The sequence below is a fragment of the Pygocentrus nattereri genome, chromosome 4, assembly GCF_015220715.1.
Source record: "Pygocentrus nattereri isolate fPygNat1 chromosome 4, fPygNat1.pri, whole genome shotgun sequence".
Lineage (NCBI taxonomy): Eukaryota > Metazoa > Chordata > Actinopteri > Characiformes > Serrasalmidae > Pygocentrus > Pygocentrus nattereri.
This window is the reverse complement of record NC_051214.1, coordinates 23,683,080-23,707,440: the sequence shown is the minus strand read 5'-3', so window position 1 is coordinate 23,707,440 and position 24,361 is coordinate 23,683,080. Positions and strand designations below refer to the sequence as shown.

At 39.7% G+C, this 24,361-nt stretch overlaps 1 protein-coding gene across 8 annotated transcripts in view; it reads left to right on the top strand.

The window, feature by feature from the left end:
• Nucleotides 1-24,361, top strand: part of cdc42bpab (CDC42 binding protein kinase alpha (DMPK-like) b) — a 132,766-nt gene that overhangs the window by 105,727 nt on the left and 2,678 nt on the right. For 5 of the 8 annotated variants that reach the window (XM_017720193.2, XM_037538147.1, XM_017720194.2 and 2 more), the window contains 17 exons: nucleotides 801-917; nucleotides 2,598-2,675; nucleotides 2,847-2,952; nucleotides 4,028-4,164; nucleotides 5,445-5,584; nucleotides 5,679-5,760; nucleotides 7,300-7,519; nucleotides 7,619-7,681; nucleotides 8,886-9,184; nucleotides 10,979-11,273; nucleotides 13,011-13,108; nucleotides 14,143-14,227; nucleotides 14,344-14,467; nucleotides 16,706-16,823; nucleotides 17,006-17,123; nucleotides 19,054-19,211; nucleotides 21,827-21,895. In XM_017720193.2, the coding sequence (XP_017575682.2) occupies nucleotides 801-917; nucleotides 2,598-2,675; nucleotides 2,847-2,952; nucleotides 4,028-4,164; nucleotides 5,445-5,584; nucleotides 5,679-5,760; nucleotides 7,300-7,519; nucleotides 7,619-7,681; nucleotides 8,886-9,184; nucleotides 10,979-11,273; nucleotides 13,011-13,108; nucleotides 14,143-14,227; nucleotides 14,344-14,467; nucleotides 16,706-16,823; nucleotides 17,006-17,123; nucleotides 19,054-19,211; nucleotides 21,827-21,895 (2,307 nt within the window). The remainder of the gene's footprint in view (nucleotides 1-800; nucleotides 918-2,597; nucleotides 2,676-2,846; nucleotides 2,953-4,027; nucleotides 4,165-5,444; nucleotides 5,585-5,678; nucleotides 5,761-7,299; nucleotides 7,520-7,618; nucleotides 7,682-8,885; nucleotides 9,185-10,978; nucleotides 11,274-13,010; nucleotides 13,109-14,142; nucleotides 14,228-14,343; nucleotides 14,468-16,705; nucleotides 16,824-17,005; nucleotides 17,124-19,053; nucleotides 19,212-21,826; nucleotides 21,896-24,361) is intronic. The other 3 variants (XM_037538148.1, XM_017720198.2, XM_017720196.2) reach the window with 1 other exon arrangement.

Below are 24,361 nucleotides of genomic sequence, written 5' to 3'. Positions count from 1 at the left end.
TTGTATACCCTTTGAAGTGTGACCGTGATGATTTAGGTATGCACTTTGCTACTTTTTGGAGGTATAAGCTTCTATTACATAGCTACATTAGCCTCATAGCTTCAGGGCAGAACTGAAAAGCAGACTTCAGTCGCCATATATCTCGGCTGATTGACTATATTTGAATAAAAGGGATTTTCACCTATTCAGCTATTACTCCAGCAGTCATGTTGACACCAGAACAGTGGAGCTGTCTGTTTTCTCTCCTCATGTTAATGCATTAGTACTGCATGGGTGGTAGTTGTGTCTGTGCTGTAAACTATACTGCATGAGAAATTTGTTATAAAATCATGTGAGGTTTTGTGATCCTGATTTCCCGCTTACAGTGCATTTCCGATGGGTTTGGAAATCAAATGTCGTTTTATATTTGCGCTAAATTTGTTCCCCTTATACTATGTGGTGAATGGGTTTGTGGTTGGCTGGGGCTTTTTCCCCATATTGTGCATGTGGGGTGGGTGTGTGGGCTTTCAGTGTGCATTGTGTCTTTTTGGTATCTTGGATTAAAGCCTGGTTGCTCTGCACTTTGCTTTGTTCTGCTGTATGGGTGTGATTCCTGTAAACAATCACAGATCCCAGATAAACCTCGGTGGACTCAGTGCACTCGGTCTCGTCTGGGTTTTAGTGCTGGGTTAAGTTTAAGCCATTTGTTAATGCATGGTGTTAAATCTGCTACCCTCATTATGTTGATGAGTCTGTAATGTGATAAATAAAGTGAAGTAAACCCTCTATCTCTCTGCCCCCCCCCTTTTTTTTCTCCCCAGCTTGATTCAGCCGATTTTACTCCATCTAACACCCCATCACGGGATGAGGATTCTAAATCTCGCCGCATATACCGCTCACGCTCGCCATCCACCGCCAGTGACCTGGAGCCCATTGAGGTAACTGTTGAACCCTGACCTTGACCATGAAAACCAGGAACAGATTATATAACCAAGACAAAGTGCCTCTCTTACATTGTGGCTCTGATGCTTTATTTTTATCCTGTTTTGATCACTGCATCAGTAAACTTTGCAGAGTTTACTGATTCTTCTGTATACATGGACCAGTTGAACCTAGTTGCCAACTGCTGTTGAATCACTGGCTGTGTTTACATGCAAAGATTTTTGCCAATCCAATTGAATACATTCCCATTACAGATCAAGACTGAGGTGTTTATATGCTCACTCTATTAAACAGTCTGATGGAAAATCCTTCGTTTACATGCTCACTACAAGTAATCCAATCGAAAATGACACGCATGCGTGGAGAACCGCTTGGAGTAAGGTTACCATGACAGCGAGCATCGTGTGAGGCCAGTCAGAGTGAGATGAGCAGCAGTGAGCAGTGCTTGTGTTCTTAATGGCTTTAAAATTACGTCAGACTCAGAAAAATGTACCTCACTTCCTTAATAAAGAAGGCGAGAGGAAGATGTTGTGTTCTGAGACGTATAAGTTGGACGTCCGTCCCACCGCCTCTTTTAAAGATCAGAGCATAAACTTCCATCTCCTCTGCAGACCAGTCTGTTTTCGCTATGACGCAACGCACATGTGCAGAACATACTTGCACGTCCCGATTGGGAATGTAATCAGGTGCATGCGTTTACCTGGCTATTATTCTTCATTATTTAGATTATTACCCCCCTCGCTCAGTTGGATAGAAATTGTATTTCGAATGGCCTCAATCACACTAGGCTATTCTGATTGAATAGATCAGAGATATTGTGGAATTGCTTGTAACATAAGTCCTAGTTTTTTTTTCTCATCATTGGCATCAAGTTCACATTACTAGGCTGAAGTTTCACAAATCAGATTATTTGCCCTAATGCCCTAATGTGTTCAGGGCTGTGTGGACAAACAAAGGAGTGTGAACCATGATGTCAGCAGGATCAGATTTCAGCAAAAATCGGATTTGAGCAATGAGTCTTGTAATGTGAACGTAACCATTGAGAACAGCAAAATATCTTGTTTTGGGTTCTGCCTTAGAGAAGCCTAAAGTATTTGGCCTAGCTGTAGTACCTCTTCTTTCCCAGTCATATCCTTCGCAGTGCACCTTTGGACATATCATCATTGTCCAATGATAAACATGTATCTCCATTTTTTTTGTGATTTTTACTTTGCTGCATCATTTCAGCACAGCAGCTGTTCTTGACATTGTGTGAAAATGTCAAGATGATTGGACCAATAGAAATGCTCCAAAATTGCTTAGATCAAGATCTCTTAATCCCATTAATTTACATTGAAAGTAAAGAATGCTTTTGCCCTCTCCTGTAAAGTTACTGTTTTGGAGATATGTGTTTTTCTTTGGACAGCGACGTTACGTTAAGACACTGTGACACTGTCTTGAAGTAGTTAAATATGATAACTCAACTCAAGCATAGGAGGATGCAGCAGCACAGAAGTTTTGGAGCATTTATCAGCTACTAAATTGTGGTCATTAATACATATTTCATAACTATAACACTGCTTTTTCAGCAGCATATCTTTACTATAAAAAAATGTAAACATTTGAAATCGTTTTGACAGGTGCTTTAAGTGACTGAGTCCTCAGTTATATGCACCTAACATGCTTCTCTCCTGCAGCTGGTGGACCACTCGTCACGTCTCCAGACCCCAACTGGAAGATCTGGCTACAGCAGCCTGGGCCACTCCTCTCCTAAAGTAAGAAAGTGGTCTAGATTATAATAAATAATACTGCCTTACACCGTCAGAAGTGAGAGTGGAAAAGTAAAGAATTGCATTAAATCAGGAGTCAAATGTGTTTTTCTTGAAGCTGCATTATGAACAGGTGCTAACAGTTGTGACAGTAGCATTGTGTTGTTTATGTCGCAGCCCAAGGCCCATCAGTTTGTGGTGAAGTCCTTCAGCGTCCCCACCAAGTGTAATCAGTGTACCTCCCTTATGGTTGGCCTCATCCGCCAGGGCTGCAGCTGTGAAGGTGAGAAAGAGAAGGAAAACTGGGAGGTGACCTTGTATGAATGTATGAACATTAAGTATTAACAGTGATGGAGAGGACCATAATTACAAATGTAGAGTAATATAGAATATGTCGTCAATGTCAGAACAAAACCTTGTATCTCCAACATTTGGACAGGAGAAAGCTACATTCTGTAGTTTAATATAAGTTAATGTAACAATACTTTTTCCAAGTATGCTTGGATCGTTTCAAAACGCAAAAAAAATGAAGCTGCAAGGTTGGCATTTTAAAGGTGAGGTTAAGGATCAAGGTAGACTTGATTAGAGAAGTTCCTGGATGTGCAGGCATAACATTGTGACCACCTCTTTGTTTCTACACGCATTGTCCATTTTATCAGCTCCACTTACTATATAGGTGCACTTTGTAGTTCTATATTTACAGACACAGCAGTGCTGCTGGAGTTTTTAAACACCTCCATGCCACTGCTGGACTGAGAATAGTTCACCAACCAAAATATCAAGCCAACAGCGTCCTGTGACCACTGATGAAGGACTAGAGGACGACTAACACAAACTGCAACAGCAGATGAGCTTTCGTCTCTGACTTTACATCTACAAGGTGGACTGACAAGGTAGGACTGTCCATTAGAGTGGACAGTGAGTGGACGCAGTGTTTAAAAACTCCAGCAGCACTGCTGTGTCTGATCCACTTGTACCAGCACAACACACACGAACACACCACCACCATGTCAGTGTTACTGCAGTGCTGAGAATTATCCACCACCCAAATAGTACCTACTCTGTGAGGGTCCATGGGTGGTCCTGAGCACTGAAGAACATGGTAAAAGGGGGCTAACAAAGTGTCAGAGAAACAGATGGACTACAGTCTGTAACTGTAGAACTACAAAGTGCTCCTATACAGTAAGTGGAGCTGATAAAATGGACAATGAGCGTAGAAACAAGGGTCATAATGTTATGGCTGATTGGTGTATATCCACAAATGCTGAAGTCTTTAAAGGCTGAATGTATGTGGATTTCATTCTTTTTAATACGTGTTAATTTTGGTCTCTGAACATTTTCACATTTTTCCCCCAAAGTGTGTCATTTTTCCTGTCACGTTACCTGTGCGGACAAGGCCCCTGCTGTTTGTCCAGTTCCTCCTGAGCAGACGAAGGGTCCACTGGGCATCGACCCACAAAGGGGCATTGGCACCGCCTATGAGGGCCACGTCCGGGTGAGCAACACTTGAGATACTGTATTCTGTCTGTGTGTGCTGTCAAGTGAGGCTTAAAATACCACTTATGACAGTTTTTGTCCACCAGAGGGCACCAGTGGTGCTATAGTGAGCAGCCTAGTCTTGAGTGGTTATTAAGGCATTAAGTCATGCATATTTTGCTAAATCTCACCGGAAGGTGGGGTAAGAGGGTATTTTTCTGAACAAGACTGACTTGAAGCCCTGAGACATTTTGACTTGGAGTTACATTTGAACTTCTGCTATTACCCATGCCATAAATACTACACCAGTGGTTTTCAGCTTGCAGGCCCCCAGTGGGTCGTAGTGATATTGCTAGGGAGGCTTTGGTGGTCCTTTCTTGTTTGGATCTTCTGTTTTCTGTTTTTTTTTTTTTTGTTTTTTTGTCTCATGATCTACATTGTTACAAATACAAGAAATATCAGTGTGATTGATTAATTCCTTCTGCTGTTATTCTTTTCAACAACTTGTTAAATCCAAAATTGTTACAGACCTATACATAGTGTGTTGAAATGAAACTGCTCATGAAGACATTTAATAAAGCCAGTCATTTTAATATGACAGATACACTCTCAGAAAAAAAGCTATGAAACTGTCACTGGGGTAGAATCCTCAAGCGATGTACCCCAGTGCCGTTAGTCAGGGAACATAACTGAACTATAATCCACTGAAATAATATTTTCTAAGTCGTACTGACTCCACACACCCCGTCTCGTCTCCAGGCTTTTTATTTTATTGTTCTGTTTTAAAACATTTGGTTATGAAAAGGTATAAATTTGTACTTTTCACCTGGAAAAACCAATGTAAGGTTCACAGCTGAACCTTAAAACCACTGCTGTACCTTTGAGGGAGCATTTACATTGTTTGTACCTTTATGAGCAAAAAATGTACCTGCACAGAACCTTCATTTCTAACAGTGTGTTATTGTTGTGATTAATTATTTGCAAAAACAATCTGTTAAAAATGGCTAAATATTTAGGTCTGGCAAAATGCATGACTGGTGTTACAGACATAGCAGGCTAGATATGTTTATATTTTCAGTCTCTGTAAGCATTTTTTGGATTGTATGGAATTAATCCATAATTGATTAATTGCTCCAGTCAGAAAACATTAAGATTTTTTGGAGTTTAAAAAATTGAAAAGTGAAATTCAGTACATTGTGTTATATTTGCTTACATTTGAGATGATCAGGCTTGTTAAATTTTCCTGTGGGCTGCACAGTTGCACATTGCCATGACATCTGGTCATCTTATCTCCATCAGGTGCCGAAGCCCACAGGTGTGAAGAAAGGCTGGCAGAGGGCCCTGGCCGTGGTGTGTGACTTTAAACTCTTTCTGTACGAGCTTGGTGAGGGCAAAACCACCCAGCCCAGCGTGGTGGTCAGCCAGGTCATCGACATGAGGTGAGAAAAACCTTCCCTTGAGCAGTCTTTACATTCTGAAATATTTTTCTCTTTTGCCCAACTACTTTTTCATCTTTATCACCTCTTCGCTCAGGGATGAAGAGTTTTCAGTAAGCCCAGTCTTGGCCTCCGATGTCATCCATGCCAACAAGAAGGACATCCCCTGCATATTTAGAGTAAGAAAATAAATGCCTATGTGCATGTATGTTGGGATTAGAGCGCTTCTGAACTGATATGTTTGGTCTTTGGTCTTGTTTTATAAAATCCTTTTTGTAGTGTGTTTTTAATATTTAAATATCGCTGCTCTCAGAACAAAACCTCAGATCTCCAAAATAGTAACTTTACAGAAGAAGGAAAGAGTATACTTTTGCTTTCAATGTAAGTCAGTGGAGCCAGACTGTGTTCCAAGTCATTTTGGGACGTTTGTTTTGGTCCATTCATCATGAAATTTACACACGATGAAAAGAACAACAGGTATTTTATTTATTTATTTATTTTATAAATTACCTCAAAAACTGAAAAACGATAAAAATAGAGATGGAGAAGGTTTATTTCCGGCAGCAGTGATATGGCCCAGTGTGACTGACTGATCTGGTCTTACATAAAACTGTATAGTAAAATCCACTTAATTCGCATAATGAAGTAATCTTTGAAGTAGGGGTGGGCAGTATGGAAAAAAATACGAATACAGTTTTTATACTACATGATATATATTATTATATTTTGACAAAGAGACACAGTGCACCAGTAGTGCCACACCACCAAACCAATTAAACAGCACTACTTATGCTGTCTTTTTAATAAGACATGCAGTTGTTCAATGTTCTTGTATTGACAATATCCATTAAACGCTCAGAAAAGCATAGTGTGTGTGACGATCAAAAATCTGACACAATAACGATAGAATTCTGTTATATTGCTCACATCTACTCTGAACTGATACTGTTTTTTTACTTATTGTGGTGCTTGAAAGTTTGTGAACCTTTTAGAAAGTTATATATTTCTGCATAAATTTGCCTGGAAACTTCATCAGATTTTCTAATAAGTCCTAATAGTAGAAAAAGGGGACCAAATTAAATCAATGAGACAAAAATATTGGTAATTTTTGAGGCATATGAACCAGTATTACATATCCGTGAAAATCAAAAGTATGTGACACTTTAAGATTAGCCGATACAATCTGATCTTCTAGGTCAAAATTCTAGGAAAAAATTCTAAACACTGCACAAACTCTCAAGCACCACTGCATGTGTAATTATAGTGCTGTGCATATACTACTGTTATATTTAACATCTGTCATACTCAGGTTTACACTCGGCAATAACAGTTACGAGAATGAGGTCATGAACAGAAAATAGAAATCGTGAAAGAATTCTTTGATTGTGAGTTAAAATCTGTGGTCTTGTTTAAAATTAGCCTGCTGACCTCAAGCTCACTTTGATGAATGAACATTCCCTGTAGCTGTTTTTATTCAGCCACGAGCAGCTCCAAACTTTTTAGTTGTTATTTTTATTTTTTTAAAGCAACCCTGTCGTGTCTTTAGATGGCTGTTGTAAAATGTGTCTGAAATATTATGCATGACAACAAATGGGCTACTTACAAGGAAAACATAGCTCATAAATTGGACAGTGAGTGAAAACACAAGGCAGATGTTTTTAATAAAGTGGACCCTCTGGACTCTTATTGTCAGCTGTGATCATTTTGGCTCTCCTCAGGTAACAGCGTCTCAGCTGTCGGCCTCCTCCAGCCAGAAGACGTCCATCCTGATCTTGGCTGACAGTGACCATGAACGCTCCAAGTGGGTGGATATGCTTAACGAGCTGCACCGTATCCTGAAGAAGAATAAGCTGAAGGAGCGCTTTGTGTATGTGCCTAAAGAAGCCTATGACAGCACGCTGCCTCTCATCAAAACCACTCAGAGTGCTGCTATTATAGGTACATCAACATGGAAAGGCTACGACAGTGTCATGGTTGTTTGAATATTGTAGGCACTAAGTGGTGATGTTTTCCTTTTTATTTGTTTTTCCTCATTAGATCACGAGCGTGTGGCCCTAGGCAATGAAGAAGGCCTTTACGTGATTCATGTCACCAAAGATGGTAAGCGTTTGTCTTTGTGTTCAACATATCTCTGCTGTCAGAGGAAAACCCTGTATCTCCAAAATGATGACTATACAGGAGGAGGAAAAAACCTACTTTATTTTTAATGTAAGTCAGTGGAACCAGATGTTTTTCCAGGTCATTTTGGTCTGTTTCTTTTGGTCCATTCTTCATGAAATTTACATGCAATGGATGTAAAGAGCAACAGGCATTTTCAAATTATGGCAAAAACTGGAAAACTAGATACGAGGTTTTCTTCCAGCGACAGTCATATGCTGTGCTACAGTGTCTGACAATTTATGTGAATTAAAAGATACATATAAAAATAAAATGTTCAACAAATATACATTCAATGGTTTGAGTCATATTTTAGTATTCCTTATATGTACTGTGGATGTTTTTATTGCTCTGTAAGATTCAAATGCTTACTGTCATTCTGATGGAGTGCACAAAGCATTAGGGTACCAAATGCCTCTTACTGGTTTTCTTTCTCCGATTAAAGAAATGGGTTAATCAATTCATTTAGATAGATAGATAGATAGATAGATAGATAGATAGATAGATAGATAGATAGATAGATAGATAGATAGAAAAAGAAAGGAAGAGAGAGACTAAAGAAAGAGAGAGAAGGAAGAACTTTATTGATCCGAGAGGGAAATTGAAGTGTTTCTGTAGCAAGACATATAAACTTACATAAACTATGCAGAAACGTACAAAATAGAAATATATCTAGACAGAAGTTAAAGTACAAGAGAAACAAAAAGTATAATTGTCTATCTGTTTACATGGCACATGAGACAGATTCGCTGTATTTACAAGACAGTCGGCACTGAGTGGTATGAGGTCTAACAGCACATATTATAGACGTGACTAACTTTGAGTTGCATCAATATTGCAGTGTAAAGTAAAGTGCACAGTGAAAAGTGTCATCACAGTAATAGTTGTGATATTGCACAGCGTGTACTGATCAGAGAGGAGATGCAGTGATGTGGTTCAGCGCAGTTCAGACAGCAGGAGATCAGTCCCGTCTCTGCAGTGAGGAGAATTTACATAAGTTTTCTTTGAATTGAATGGAGCTTCAATAGAAAGTCCTGCTACTACCCCAACAAGAGGTTTTAACCTGCGTTAATACATTAATAGTGGATATGAAAAAATAAAAAAGTGTTTATCTGTACATAATCTTTCACTCTCGCTCTCCATTCAGAGATCACCCGCGTGGGCGACAACAAGAAGGTGCATCATGTGGACCTGCTACCTTCGGAGCAGCTGCTGGCCGTCATCTCTGGCAGGAACCGCCACGTGCGGCTGATCCCCATGGCCGGCCTGGACGGACGTGAGACTGACTCCTTTAAGCTTCCTGAAACTAAAGGCTGTCAGGCCCTGGTGTCTGGACCGCTGCGCAATGGCGCCCTCACCTGTTTGTGTGTGGCCATGAAGCGGCAGATCATCTGCTACGAGGTCATCAAGAGCAAGGCCCGCCACCGACGTCTCCGAGAGATCCAGGTAACTGGAACCATGAGGGTTTATTAATACATTCACAGCAGTAATGAAGACTTGAAGAACAGCAATATATAGCATATTCAAATGACAAATTATAGTATGTGAAAGTATTTCTGGCTTTAATAAAGTTGGCTATAAATAAAGAGAGAGAGAGCGACAGACAGACAGACAGGCAGACAGACAGACACAGTAGTAGTCACAGGACAGTAAGAATAATAATAAGGGTGAAACTATATAAAAGGAACAATAAATATAGAACATCTTATCTACAGGCATAAATACAAATAGAAACAGAAAAATCTGCACTAAGATCTGTAACCTGAGATGAAAAAGGCAGCACAGTAATAACTGTACAAGGAGGTGCTTATAACAGCAATAATGACCATACTGAATAAATACGTGCAGATATTGCTACTGAGATAAAGTGTCTAGGTGAGGAGTGTCCAGATGTGCAAGATGTAGTGTAATCTCAGTAGGTTTTGTGATTGTATTATCTAACTTTGATCATACTTTCTGTAAGTTTAACGTGATTCGCTCGAAACAAAAGCATGAAAAAATTGTCTGCTGTACAAGTTTTACAGATGTATTTATGATATTATTTACTGGCACCAGAGTCATGATTTTTACAGTGTGAAGATCCAGTGAAGCTACATGCGTCATCTGAGTTTTTATGTGTGATGTTTATAGAGATCTGCTAGGGCTTGACCTGAACGGGCCCAACTGCCAAACTCGACCTGAACCCACTCACGTGCACTAACGGAGATTAGGCTTCTCACTGACTCAGTTTTACAGAGCTTTACTTTGTTACTAAACACACAGGTTAACTGGCTGAAAATGACATACTGGTATAAACTGGTGTTTTATGCATCTGTAATACACTAACAGTGTTTGCTATCAGTCTATGTTCCTGGAATAGCTGACTGTCCATGGCAGAGAACAGCATCCACCACATTAGCCCCACTGCTGTAGAGTTCCTCTTACTTCCGCTGTGACACTTCTACCAACCCAGCACATCCCTATCATTGTTCATAGCATGACTACGACTGATGTACTTTAGAACTTAATCCCTAGTTTCTTTCGGGGGCATGTTCACCCTCTCCTCAAACTGTAGAGCTGTTCCGAATACAGCTACGCAATTTCTGTAGGCATATTTTTTCAAATAAAAAAAATGTATTACATGCGAAATCACAAATTAGAAAACAAAATAACAAACACACGTTTTCACTGCCCCCAAGAAGATTTAACTGGCCCAGTCGTTGTAAACAAATGTGACACAATTAATGTAGCCTATCTAATTTCACTTCACTGTATAATCACAAACATAATAAACACCAAAAAAAAAAATCATTTCTGTTTGTAGCCATTTATTCATGATGTATGAATTCCACCCAGTCACACAATGAGTTACATTCTATATCTGTCTGTAACTACTTTTGATATAACACGTTTTCGAAAAGACTAACAGCTGAAGTATAATATAGAAAACACATTTTTATTTCTCTAATAAAGGGGATATTAATCGTAAAATAGCGTGGGTGTTACTTGTATGTGTTTAGCCCGGTACCAACGACCTACATCATGAAAAAAAAAAAGAAAATATTGAAGAATGGGCTGCTAGCAGTATCTGGAAAACCGGCCCGACAGCTGGTACTTTTTCGGGTTTTGTCAGGCTCTAATGTTTATAATACTAAAATGGTAGGAAATACAGCTTATAAGACATTTAGTGACTGCCCTGTTTTTCTGCTCTGCATGTAAAAGGATTCCTCTCTCACCTCCCTCCACTTATTCTTGTACCAGGTGCCGGGAATGGTTCAGTGGATGGCGCTGCTAAATGAGCGTTTGGTTGTGGGCTACCAGGCGGGCTTCATGCGCTATAGCATGCACTCAGACTCTCCTCCAATCAGCCTCCTTCACCCTGAGGACCACACGCTGGCCTTCATCGGGCAGCAGGGCCTGGACGCTCTGTGTGCCGTGGAGATCTCCAGCAAAGAGCTGCTGCTGTGTTTCAGCTGTCTTGGTGTGTATGTGGACACACACGGCCGGCGCTCGCGGCAGCAGGAGCTGATGTGGCCCGCGGTCCCCACGGCATGCTGTAAGTGCATCACATTAGCTCATTCTAGACTTGATTTGATCTGTAGACGAGAATTGGGCGGTGGTTTTCAGTTGTATTGATAGTTTTGATTCCAAAAATAACAGCACAGCGCTGGTAAGGAGTAGTTAGCATTATGCATATGCTCACTTGTCCCGCCTTTACTTTAGTCAAAGTTAGCCGTTTAAAAACATCTTGTTTCAGTCAGAAAGACAGAAGACAGAAGCTAGTAGTTGGCATTATGCACATAGGTTGCTAGCTTGCCCTTATTACTCACTTTTAGCCTGATGAGGTGAAGTATTAATTGAATCATGATTCAGAAATCATAGCACATTCTCCTCCCATTCTGTGTCGATTTTCCAAATGAAACATGGAGGTTCTCTAAGCTTGCTGAGCGTTATGCTTGATAACAGCTGGCCCTGGTGGGACGGGGGCATTAAACATGATAATATTGGTCATTTTTTTTCCCTGCCTGCACAATGAGTTAATCAAAGATGAGAAGACATTCTTGAGGCAGGCAAAAGTCATTACATTGTGATGGAAAATTACAGGAATGCAAATATTTAGTCTTTTAAATAATGATAGGATGAATTAGACCTGTGCCCAATGACAGAGTTTCCATGGCAACAGTCCCCAGTGATAGTTAAAAGCTTATTTACAGCCAGTTAAAAAAAAAAAGTTAATTTGCTTATGTATTTATTTATTTTGTGCAAAGCATATAAGACAGCAGTATTACCATATGTAAACTGAACTTTTAAACATTGGGTGATATCCCACATTAATATCATGTTTATTGTAGCAGAGATGAGATTATTCTAGAAACGCAGTTGAGCTGGTTGAACATGCTCTGTGCTGCTGACATATCACGCTTGTACAAAAAGCTGCTTCTGTGACTGTACATTTCAGAGCATCCTCACACCACAGCATCAGGTTTCAGACTAACAGACAAGTTTCATCATAGGAAAAACACGCAAGTAAAAACATGTCTCAGCTCTCGTTCATCAGGTGAAATGGATCGTTTCAAATGGCCTCAGGCAACAACTGAGAAGTAGAAGTCAGGCTAATCTAAGTGTCCAAAACTCTTAGACAGTAAAGGTTGTGACATTTGCCGTTCTTTCTTACTAGATTAATGACAGTTTTGTGGCCAAAGCAAATATAACAGTATATTGCAACAACTTCTTGCTAAATTGCACATTATTTTGTTTTGTTTGATAAAGCTCATATGATGCATCACTGATAGATCATATGAGCTTTATATGACTCAGCTCCAGATATCACTGTTTTCTCCCTCACTAGCTTCAGTGTATTGACCTTCGAAACACTAAAGAAAAAAAGGGAAAATTGCATTTTTCACAATTTTCCAGTCATTGCTTGAATAAGAGGACTTGGACTGGGATGAATTGTGCTTAATATGACCAGGAATATCTCGCTTCTCTCAGAACAAAACCTTGTGTCTCTAGAATGATGACTTTACAAGAGAAGGACAAAAACCTGCTTTACTTTTAATGTAAATCAGCATCCACCCCCCCCCCCCCCCCCCCCCACAAGTTTTGATGTAGACATTTCTGTTTCGTGTGGCTCTGCTTGTGAATAGATTTTGTAGATGTTTACTTTTCCACTTAAGATCTTGTAGAACGCATTTACAGCTTTATCTGAGTGAAACATAAAAAAAAATAAGTGAGTCAGATGAACGTGCGACCAGAAGTTGCTCATTTGTTGTATCAACTGAACATGCCACAGGCTACAGCGCCCCCTACCTGTCGGTGTACAGTGAGAACGCAGTGGACGTATTTGATGTGAACACAATGGAATGGATTCAGACCATCCCTCTCAAAAAGGTTAGACAAACTGTATTTTGATGACAAAGTTGTACTGATAATATGTATTTCTGTATTACTGATAATAATGTAGTTCTAGTTCTGTTCTATTACTTTATTGAACATTACACTGTCTTCAGTGCTCACACCAGAAACTTCAGAGCAGTTTTGTTTATTTTCTAAATGTAAATAAGTCAACACATCCCAGGTGTCAAACACAAGACCCATGGGCCAGATCAGGCCTGTGACACAATCCTACCTGGCCCACAGACGTTTTTCAATTTTCTGTTAATATTAGCCTGTTTCACAATGTACTGCACTACAGTCCCACAACGTAATGTGAGCTCTGACTCTCCTACCCCAACAACAATCTATGGGACAGCGGTTACACCTCAATTCTACACAGTTCCACGCCAGTCGTGTCACCATTCATATATTTTACTGCTAAAGATTATACGTATTCTGAATAAACAGTGGCCAGTTCAGGTTACAGCACAATTTTAATTAAACATAAAATAAAATAAAGAAAAATTCTCCGGCCCACGGATTTGTTGAGATTTTTTAATATGGCCCCTTAAGTAGTTGAGTTTGACACCCCTGCTCTACAGAGAACACTGTATAACTATATTTTATTACACAGAGAACATATTTTACAAGATTACTGTTTATTTGCAGAATTGAACAGCAAGCTAAAGATAAAATGTGGTCTTTGCAAAAGCTCTGACACATGATGTTGTATTTTCCTTTTTTAAATATGAGCATGTACATTGAAATTTTGCTCTAAATTATGAAAAAAAAAGTTGGTTCTCTGTAGAGGATGTGCTCTTTTCACTTAGAAAATCAACAAAACCTCATTTGACTGGTAGCATTCAAATTTTTGCACATGACTGTAGCTATAACAATAGTTTATAAAATTGAAAAAATCTTTCCTTTGGAATAAACAAATAAATATAGAATGAATCAATAAGCCTTAGTAAACTCTTATGACAATTGATTCCAAAGGTCTGTGTGGTTGAAAGTGTATGTGAGAAATGATGGGCTGTGTCCTGGCACAGGTTCGGCCGCTGAACACAGACGGCTCTCTAAATCTGCTGGGTTTAGAGACAGTGAGGCTGATCTACTTCAGAAACAAGACTGCAGGTAGGAGCAACACCAGCTGAACCCTGGATTAATCTTCGTGGACTGTTTTCATTTGGAGTGTTGGGTGTCTGAGGTGTGTGTCTGGTCTGTAATCTCTGTGTGTGTGTTTGTCTCAGAGGGAGATGAGCTGGTGGTGCCGGAGGTGTCTGATAACAGCCGGAAGCAGATGGTGCGCAGTATGAACAATAAGAGACGCTTCTCTTTCCGCATACCTGAGGAGGAGAGACTGCAACAAAGGAGGTGCACACACTCTCACACACTCACACAGGCACTCACAAACTCAGCACACGCTCAACATCTGTCTCATTTACTCCAAAAGCTTTACACATGTCATGGGGCTTACTGCAGAGCAGATTGCCATTTATGACGATCTCTGCTTCATATTCTCTCGGGGCCTAACCCAATTGTTTTCATCATTTGTAGTATAAGTATACATTACATAGTACAGTGTAAAAACAACACTTCATTTTCACACAGACTGGGATTCAACATAAATGCCAACCAGTGCTCCCCCAATCCTAGTGCAGAGCTCTACAGTCTGCAAGCTGGTGCTGTAGTGGAACTACGTTTAACAGTTTTAATAGAAAGGTTAGGGCATTGTAAACATGTAGAGTCACTGTATTAGCCAAAAAAGAGTGCAGTTTTTCACACATTTACTTGCTAGATTTTTCCCAGTACGGGGTTGCCAGATTGGCAAATTGGGATAGTTGTTTTTTTTTTATTTTTTTTTTTTTTTGCCCTTCTTTTTAACTGCAGCTGCTGCAATATGTTTAAAACTTCAATTGCTGATAGTAGAAAATGAAAATAAATCATCTTATGAAAGCATATGGATCCTAATGTTGAATACCTGGCAACCTGCGGACAGTAAACAGAAAGATTGTTACATAGCAAAATGTAAAACACTGTTTATTTCAGTTTTAAACACCAGTGATGGTAGCAGTGACTGTATTCACACACTAATCAAAACCTGAAAGTGTTTTTATAAAGAGGAATTCCACAAATTTAAAGCAATTCTGTGTAATTCAGGCCTTGAGATGTAAAAGTCATTCGGAGTGGTTTGGTATGAAATGGTTGATTGTAGTGAAACTTACTGACTCATTTATTTATAGTGGGGATGATAAGAACCAGGAATCATAATTTATGTATTGCAAAAATACCAATTTAATTTACTATTAGAAAAGACAATCTACATGTGTCTTCTAAGCTCTGTATGTAATGTTGATGATGGTAAAACAGTTGTAAGTGTAAAAAAAACACATTTTCTTTGGGGACTATTTTGCAGTGCCCAACCTGTACCTCTCCATCATAAATGGTTTCAAAAATTGTTATAAATAAAAAATTAAATGCATAAATATATGTACACACACAGCGTTGAACCTAATAGGTTCAGTATATTAGTAGAATGTTCCCCATTCATCACTGGTCAGATGCTGACCACAGAACTGCTTTTGATCAGGTGGTGTTGGGGTTTCTGGACCATTCTGAAGAGTGACACTGACAAGGCAGTTGCATGACAGTGAGGCATGATACAAGTGTATCAGACAAAGCAGTGTTGCTGGTGTTTTTACACACATCAGTGTCACTGCTAGATTAAGAGCCAACAGTGGCTTTGTGGTTAGAAACTGAGCAAGGTGGATGTACAAGGTTAGTTATTAATAAATAGAAGTAAATCATGCTGAGTAATCCAAACTTGCTATGAGTCATTGTTAGCAGGATTAGCATTCTTTAGCGTTTCTAGCCCCTTTTCTTCTGTAACGGCACTTTTTTCTTAACTACCCTAATTTAATTTCTAAATAGCTTTTTTAATGATTTTCTATATTAAATTTGTGTTAATCATATTTTACCAATGTTTTATTGTTCTTTTCAATTATGTTCCTCTACTCACATTAAAAATTTTTAACCTCTTAGATAGAGAGATGGATACTTTATTGATCCCGAAGGAAATTTTGCAAACTCCTTGAGACCACCAGTGGTTCCAAAATGCCTATTCTTCATAACTTTCATATTTCATAAGCTACATTATAAAGGGCGTCATATGAGGCTGTAACTCTTCTTTCCAGTCAAATAGATGGTGATGTCATTTTAAACCCTTATAATAAAAGAAGCTGAACTCACAATATTTTTTTCTACTGAAAGTCGACCCATTTTTCCCCAAATCTGGGCTATAAACTATGTGTTATAAATTATAACACATTTTGTTAATTTGAGGTGAGCCTTTTAGAATAAATAAATAAATAAAATGTTTTCATTTATTTCATGCACTTTCTAAATAATTTGCCTTACGATTTGGTCACGTAAATTCAGAAAAAGAAATATACTCAATAATTCTGTATTTTCTGACTTTTTGTATTTTTTCTGTTTTTTTCTCGTTTATAAAGCATTTTGAATGACAGCAGTAGGAAAGGTGCTCTATGGATAAACTTGCCTGCCTTTTGTGAAACATTCCACTAATGTGTGATGTCTTCTGTGTGACTTCAGAGAGATGCTGAGGGATCCTGAGAAAAGGAACAAGCTGATCTCAAACCCAACCAATTTTAACCATGTGGCTCACATGGGACCTGGGGATGGCATCCAGATCCTAAAGGATCTGCCCATGGTGAGCACATCAGCACTCACAGTACTGCTTCTACATTCATAACAGCCTTTCTTTGTAGGCAGTGTGGACATGTATCAGTGGTGGACATGCATCTTCATCAGTCCTGCTCACATGTATTGTATGTCTGTTAATGTTTGTCTCTTCTGTCTGTCTTTCTGTGTGTCCCTGCATCTGATCTATAGAACGTGCGTGCTCAGGAGAATCGGCCTGGTTTCAGTGGCTCAGTTAGTATCCCGTCCATGGCTAAAACCCGGGCCGAACCGGGCCGATCCATGAGCGCCAGCAGTGGTCTGGGCATACGTGAGTACTGTGCTCCAACACACACAGACCACTTCCTACACCTATCCCACCCAATAAATGAGGCACTAAAAGACTGTGTGTATTTTGTTTACTTTTGCAGTAAAAAAGGTGAATCTACTGTTTTCAGTTATTGCTAATCTAGGGCTGGCCGATATATGGAATATTACTTATATATTTGCTGGGATTATTTAGCGATATAAACAAAATGGAAATTATCAAATTATTAATATGACCTGTAAAGTGACCACATAGTACAGTGCAGTGGTGACCAACCCTGTCCACATTTTTCTTTCATCCTTTGTAAGTTGGGCTGGAGCATAATAGTGGACTGGCTGGGCACCCTGAGGACCAAGTTGGGAACCACTATAGGGGATAACACTAGTGCTCTGCACACAGAAAAACAGGGTTCAGATCCATTTACATTTACAGCATTTAGCAGATCCTGTTATCCAGAGCGACTTACAAGAAGTGCTTTGTCTGTCTAGAGAAAGTATCTTTGCTAGTTACCAATAGGATAGAGAAGAGAAAGTGCTGGGCTCAGATACTGCTAGAAACAAAAGCCACTGTAGATACCAAGAGAAAAGGAACAGAGTTGAACACAGAACTCTGTGCTGTGCTACACAGTGCAATACAATAAAATATAAGTGCAGCACAATATATTGCAATCAATACTTAATTCAATGCTCATTTAAGTGCTGTGTAAAGAGATGTGTCTTCTGTCTGCGTTTGAAGACAGCAAAGGATTCTGCTGTTCGGACAGCCATTTAGGAGGGGATACAGGCAATATGTTTTGGATAAGAGGGTCTGCTGAATATGCAGATGTACTGAGAATCTATGATTGGAAGGTTAGAATGGTTAAGATTTAGTACCACGGGGGTGGGGTAATAAGACTTTTAGTCTTCTTGTTAAATGATGATGATAATAATAATAATAAAGGCTATTCAATAAAGACTTTCTAAATAATGACTTCTGCTTGAGAAGACTTGAGAGAGAATGCTTCAATATACATCAATCAGGCATAACATTTTGTCCTTGTTTCTACGCTCACTGTCCATTTTATCAGCCCCACTTACTGTATAGGAGCACTTTGTAGTTCTACAGTTACAGACTGTAGTCCATCTGTTTCTCTGATACTTTGTTAGCCCCCTTTTACGCTATTCTTCGGTGGTCATGACCCCCATGGACCCTCACAGAGCAGGTACTATTTGGGTGGTGGATCATTCTCAGCACTGCAGTAACACTGACGTGGTGGTGTTGTGCTGGTCAGAGTGGATCAGACACAGCAGTGCTGCTATAGTTTTTTAACACCTCAGTGTCGCTGCTGGACTGAGAATCGTCCACCAAACAAAAATATCCAGCCAACAGTGTCCAGTGGGCGGCGTCCTGTGACCACTGATAAAGGACTAGAGGATGACCAACACAAACTGTGCAGCAGCAGATGAGCTATCGGCTCTGACTTTACATCTACAAGGTAAAACTCCAGCAACACTGGGTCCATGGGGGTCCTGACCACTGAAGAACAGGGTAAAAGGGGGCTAACAAAGTATCAGAGAAACAGATGGACTACAGTCTGTAACTGTAGAACTACAAAGTGCAGCTATATAGAAAGTGGAGCTGATAAAATGGGCAGTGAGCGTAGAAACAATGAGGTGGTCATAATGTTCTGCCTGATCGGCGTATTTTTTTTAAAATTTAATTAAAAACACAATTGCAAAAGTTTATTGCGCCTTTAATCAAAATATGATTTTTTCCTTTCCTGTTGGTATTGTATTGCCTTCCCGCAAGCCCTCCTGGTTGTTTTGGGGGGAGGGGTTGTACTAGGTCTCGTGCAGATATACAGTGTACTGCCATGTCAATCTTACCAGAATTTCATGCCGAGCTTATTTGTGTAAAAGTGCACATGTGAAAAGGGCTTCACTGTCTCTCTCAGGTTCCTCTTCACAGAACGGCAGCGCTCTGAGGAGGGAGCTGTCGAGCGGTAGCTACGGCTCCAAGCGCCAAACCATGACTTCTCCGTCTGAAAGCTCACTGTCCTCAGGGGGAGGAATGGATATTGGAGACGCACCGCTGTCCCAGTTTGACAGAGAGGTGAGTCCTCAGATTGAGAAAAGTCAGACTTTCATGCTCGCCATTCCAGAAAGCCATAGTTAGCCATGCCTGGTTAGCATTGCACTGGCAGGGAAAAACTAGAAGCGCTTACCATCCCTTAGATTGAATGCCACAAGTTTCTCCTATGAAATGAAAATGAGTTAGTTATTAAAGGTAAATACTACCAGTGTAGCTGCCATTTAAAAAAGTGACTGTGATGAAGTAAAAGTGTTGTTTTAATAGTAAGGCACACTGTTTAACTCCCTAAACTGCAAAGGTGTGTATGAGGGCCCATGGTTTGATTCTTCATTCTCATATCTACATAATATATATTACTTTGTTAGTAGTTACTGAATGACAACCCTGCAGTTTACAGGGTTAACACGTCTATATGATGTTGAACAACTGTGTCTTAGCTAACCAAGTAGCTGTGAAAAAGCTCTCCAACAGTCTCCGGACTGAAATGCTCACCAAATGCTTCCCAATCCCTAAATATCATTTTCCTAGTGCACCAACCAGCTCGCGAGACCCCTGTCCTGGCAGTGAGGCCTGCATGGCCCAGGAGTATTTCTTTAGCTGCAGAAGCTTCACCCAGCCCAGCCATGCAGCAACAGCCATGCCTGCCTGTCTGTTTGCTCAGTGGTTCCTAACCCTGGTCCAGGAGTACCCTTGTCCTGCACATACAATTTTTTTTTTTTCATGTTTAAAATTTGAATTTAGGAATGATTGCTCTGTGAAAGACAGCAACATCAATTAAATATTAATTAGTAACATTAATTTAAATGGGTAGCATTAGTATGTACATGCTTTTGCACTACAATGAGTGACCTTGTGAAGCCTAAATGTCAGAGCTGTCAGGTTAGGTTTGGGTTTTTCATGAGTATAGTTTACAGTCCTGGTATGCACTGCACTAGAGCGCCACTTCCATAAATCAATAAGAATCCTTGGACTACACTACAAATGTGCATTCTGACAAATGTTTTGATATTCCAGTATATTTGTGTATGTAAGAGGCCATTAATGAATATTCAGTTATTGCAAGAAAAGGGGAACAAAGACTTTACCTGATAGCTGCGGTGTGTGTGTGTGTGTGTGTGTGTGTGTGTGTGTGTGTGTGTGTGTGTTTTTATATATATATATATATATATATATATATATATATACACATATACATATACACAGAGAGAGAGAGAGAGAGAGAGAGAGATTCAGTGAAACATGACAGATCTTTCCGTTCTGTTTATAGCTTGATTTGAAAAACTAATTCAGTACAGATTCAGCCTAATATTACTGCTGGTCTCTGATAAGCTCATTCAGGCTAGTGAAATATCCTAATTATTATTTTAATGCTGGTATCATTTTCTGAGGACATTAAATGGTACAGCAGTTACATTCTGAACTGTTGCGGCATTTAAGGTGGAATGAGAAAATTCTAACAAGCTGCCAGCAAAAAAAAGAAGCTAAATTCAGCCTCGTAGTTTTAAAAATGGTAGTATTTTTGCTGAGTTTTAGCCTATCAGAATATCCTACATAGAGGTTTTATTTACGAGTATACCTGTAAATCTGCTATACGATAGGGCATTTCGATAAGGTAGCACAGCTCGACGGAGCACCACTACAGCCTGTACTTTCCTGTATCTTAGTGACATCAGGTTTATGCACAGCAGACCTCGTAATTCCGAGGATCCAGTGGTATTTGGAAAAATGTACACAGGACAAAATGTATCGGGTTCTGAACATTTTTATGTAACAAAGAGAGTGAGGGGGCAAGTTTTTGAAAACCCCATTAACTTTGGCCATAGACAAATCAAGCTTAGACCCCAATATGGACATAATGTGGGCTACAGAATGATGCACAACTTCAGCTAACAATAATATTAAAGCTAACAAGATCATCTAACATAAAGCCAGCAAGACATCTAACGTAATGTCTAATGGTGAGGGGAACTTGCTTTTTTTTTTTTTTCGTCTCAGTGGACAGTATGTTGGTTTGTAGCGGCAGCACTGAGAACCAAGAAATATCTTTCTATTGTTTCAGGTCCCAGCAAGTGTCCGCTATATTGGTTAGTAAAATACGCTGCTCTACTGCACACTTTTAAAGCCTTGGCTTCTGCCAACGTTCCTCAACACATTCACACTAAGGCTTTGCAACACTGACGTTAACAGCCCCGGACTACAAGCCTGATGCTCCATTCATTTGCTGAACATAAAGGACGTTTTCAAAATAGCAAAACCGGTTGTCCGGTCCTGCTTGGGGAACGTATCGATGCGAGCAGTTTGTTATTGCACAAGACAGGTATCCAAATCCCAAACCTACATAGTGCTGGGATAAATAGGGAATTTAGACCTGGTATTTTAGTCAGGAATGTGCAGGGCAAGAGATACTCCAGGACCAGGACTGGAAATCCTCTGTGTGGCTTCCATCCCGCCCCATCCCTCTCAAGCCTATAAAATAGCTTCCGCTGGGCCTCATCTCAGATCACCCACGCTTATCCGTGCTACACCCTACATCCCCATACCACAACACCTAGTGCCTCCTTCCAACACTTTCTGAGCATTCCCCAATGTGGAAGCCAGTCTCTGGCTCTCAGTGTGCCTTTCCTCCCCTGTGGCAGGCCGTGTCGCCCTCGGAGAAGACGCCCGATCTGAAACGGGCGTTAAGGACCCTGCTTAGTAAAATGAAGGTAACGTCTTCACACTCGCAGCCAAAGCACACACGCATTTTCTCTGTCACCTGTACAGTCGGACGTGTCCGCAGAGCGCTTCCCCCACCAACACTACCATTATTTTGCTCTGGTTTGAGCCGTCCAAAGCCCTCAGCCTCTGTCCGTAGTCCCAAAGCACCTGACGCAAGTAGGATCGAGGATCTCCAGCTTGCACAACTTTGTAAATTTCCATTTTGGAAATGGCAAGGTTCTGTCAGCATGCGCCTCCATACCTGTGCCTCAAACGCAACAGGACAGAATCACACAGTAAGGAAGGTCTGGAGCAGTTAAGTCTGTTCTCACATAGACTGACGGAATGCATCCATGGCTTTTGCATGTATTTTAAAGCTCACTATTTTATGAGGCATCAGGAGCAACTTCAGCACAGAATCAGTGTTTTTGAGGATGACCACTTTGTGAACGCCAATAGGAAGATGAATTGTTCTTAAAGACCTCATATCTCCTCTTTGGATGTCTTTCAGTTTTTGACATAATTTGAAAATGCTTGTTGCCCTGTGGAAATTGAATGAAGAACGGACCAAAAGAAACGTCCCAAAATGACTTGGTGAAAGTTCTTGCATTAAAAGTAGATTTTTTCCTTCTGCGGTGAAGTTCCCATTTTGGAGATGTGAGGTTTTCTTCTGACAACAGCTAAATGTTTTTATATGGTTTTGTCCTTGCTATTGTTGCAAAGTGCCTTGTTCCCAAAAACACCAATGAGTGATACCTCACTAAACTCCTGCAGAGTAAACATGGCATAGCAGATATTAATCAAATAATTATTCTTAATGTCTGAAATGTACTTTTAATGCTTATATGTAATGTAAATTCATGTGAAATTGTAGCATTGTAAAATTTCTTCATTACATTAGAATATTTTTGTTTAATTACAGAGTGATATTTATGGCTGTGTAATAAACAGCACACAGTATTTCATTTTGATGATATGCTTTGCATTCTGATGTTGCCAAAGAGAGTATGAGCAGATATTTCTCCGAACACTGTAATTTCAGGTTATATTAGTGGGTCTGCTGTGTTTACGAGGCTTACGAGAGTGAAGATGAAAGCAGTGAAGTATCAACGTTACAAGATTTAGCTCTGAGTCTTTATGTATGAAGAGATTCAGAGTGAAAGCACTGATCTAACGTCCACATAATCCTTTCCACCTGGATATTAAAAGGAATTCTGGATCAGCATTCTGACTTGCTTTCATGCATATGAACCCTGAGCTCAAATATTTGTAAGACCTCTGCATGCGCAGGTAGAGGCTTCACCACCCCATTCACTCGTTCGTAAATGTAGCTGTTTTGTGTGTAGTTTACTTTGTATGTTTATATAGTAAACACGTTTCTTTTTACTGTAGATGCAGCGCTGCTTTGTCTATACACTGATTTCAGGTCTCAGATTGTAACAGACTAATATACATATATATATATATATATATATATATATATATATATATATATATATATATATATATATATATATATATATATATATATATCCATCATACTAATAGGCAGATCTCCTTTAACACCTGAAAAAGCAGGCACTTCTATGTGGCCCACGTTTAATTTTCACTCATGACTACATGCATAACATAATAAAACTTGATGCATATTAGTATCAGAAGTGAAAAAGTACAGAGAAGCTGAACTTGAGTGAAAGTGTGGGCACTGTAAAAAAATGTACTGAAGTAAAAGACAGAACATAAAAGACTACTTGATTAACCCTTGTGTGGTGTTCAGGTCTGTGGGACTCATTTTCGATGTTTACCAAGAAAAATAATGATGTCTCTTATTATAATTTCAGCCTCAGATTCTTGGCCTTTGCTCATTTTCTGTGAAGAACATATAAAATAACCCATTTTCAGTGTCTTCACTCTGTTCACCCCCCACACATTCATATTACACGTGGTGTTGGGCTGAACCTGTGGGGAGTAAAAGTGTGGAGGTGCTGTGTCCTTCACGCTGTTCTCCTCCAACATGTGTGTGGGTGGGTGTGTGGGTGGGTGTGTGTGTGTGGGTGGGTGGGTGGACAACATGGACAGGCTGCTGACTGGCTACAGCTGCTAAAGGAGAACCCTACGCTGACCATTTGTGATGTTTTAAACATCTGGTATTTTAACAAATTGTTATGTCTGTATTGATTTAAACAGATAATAATGGGTGGGTCCACCAGACCACCGAGTAACAAACACATCAACACCACACGAGGGTTAAATGTCAAAAGTATTGAGATTTAGATATAAAATATAAAAGTAAAAATAAATGTTTTTGAGATTTGTTTCTTTTGCTTCAAAGGTCAAAATAATCCATGGATTAATTTTTTTTTTCCTTGAGGAAATGTAATTGAGTAAAGTATTTCATTTTAGCAATACTTGTGTAAAGTACATATATTCTGTACTAACTCTTTAGTACAAGTACTGAAGTATTGATTAGCATC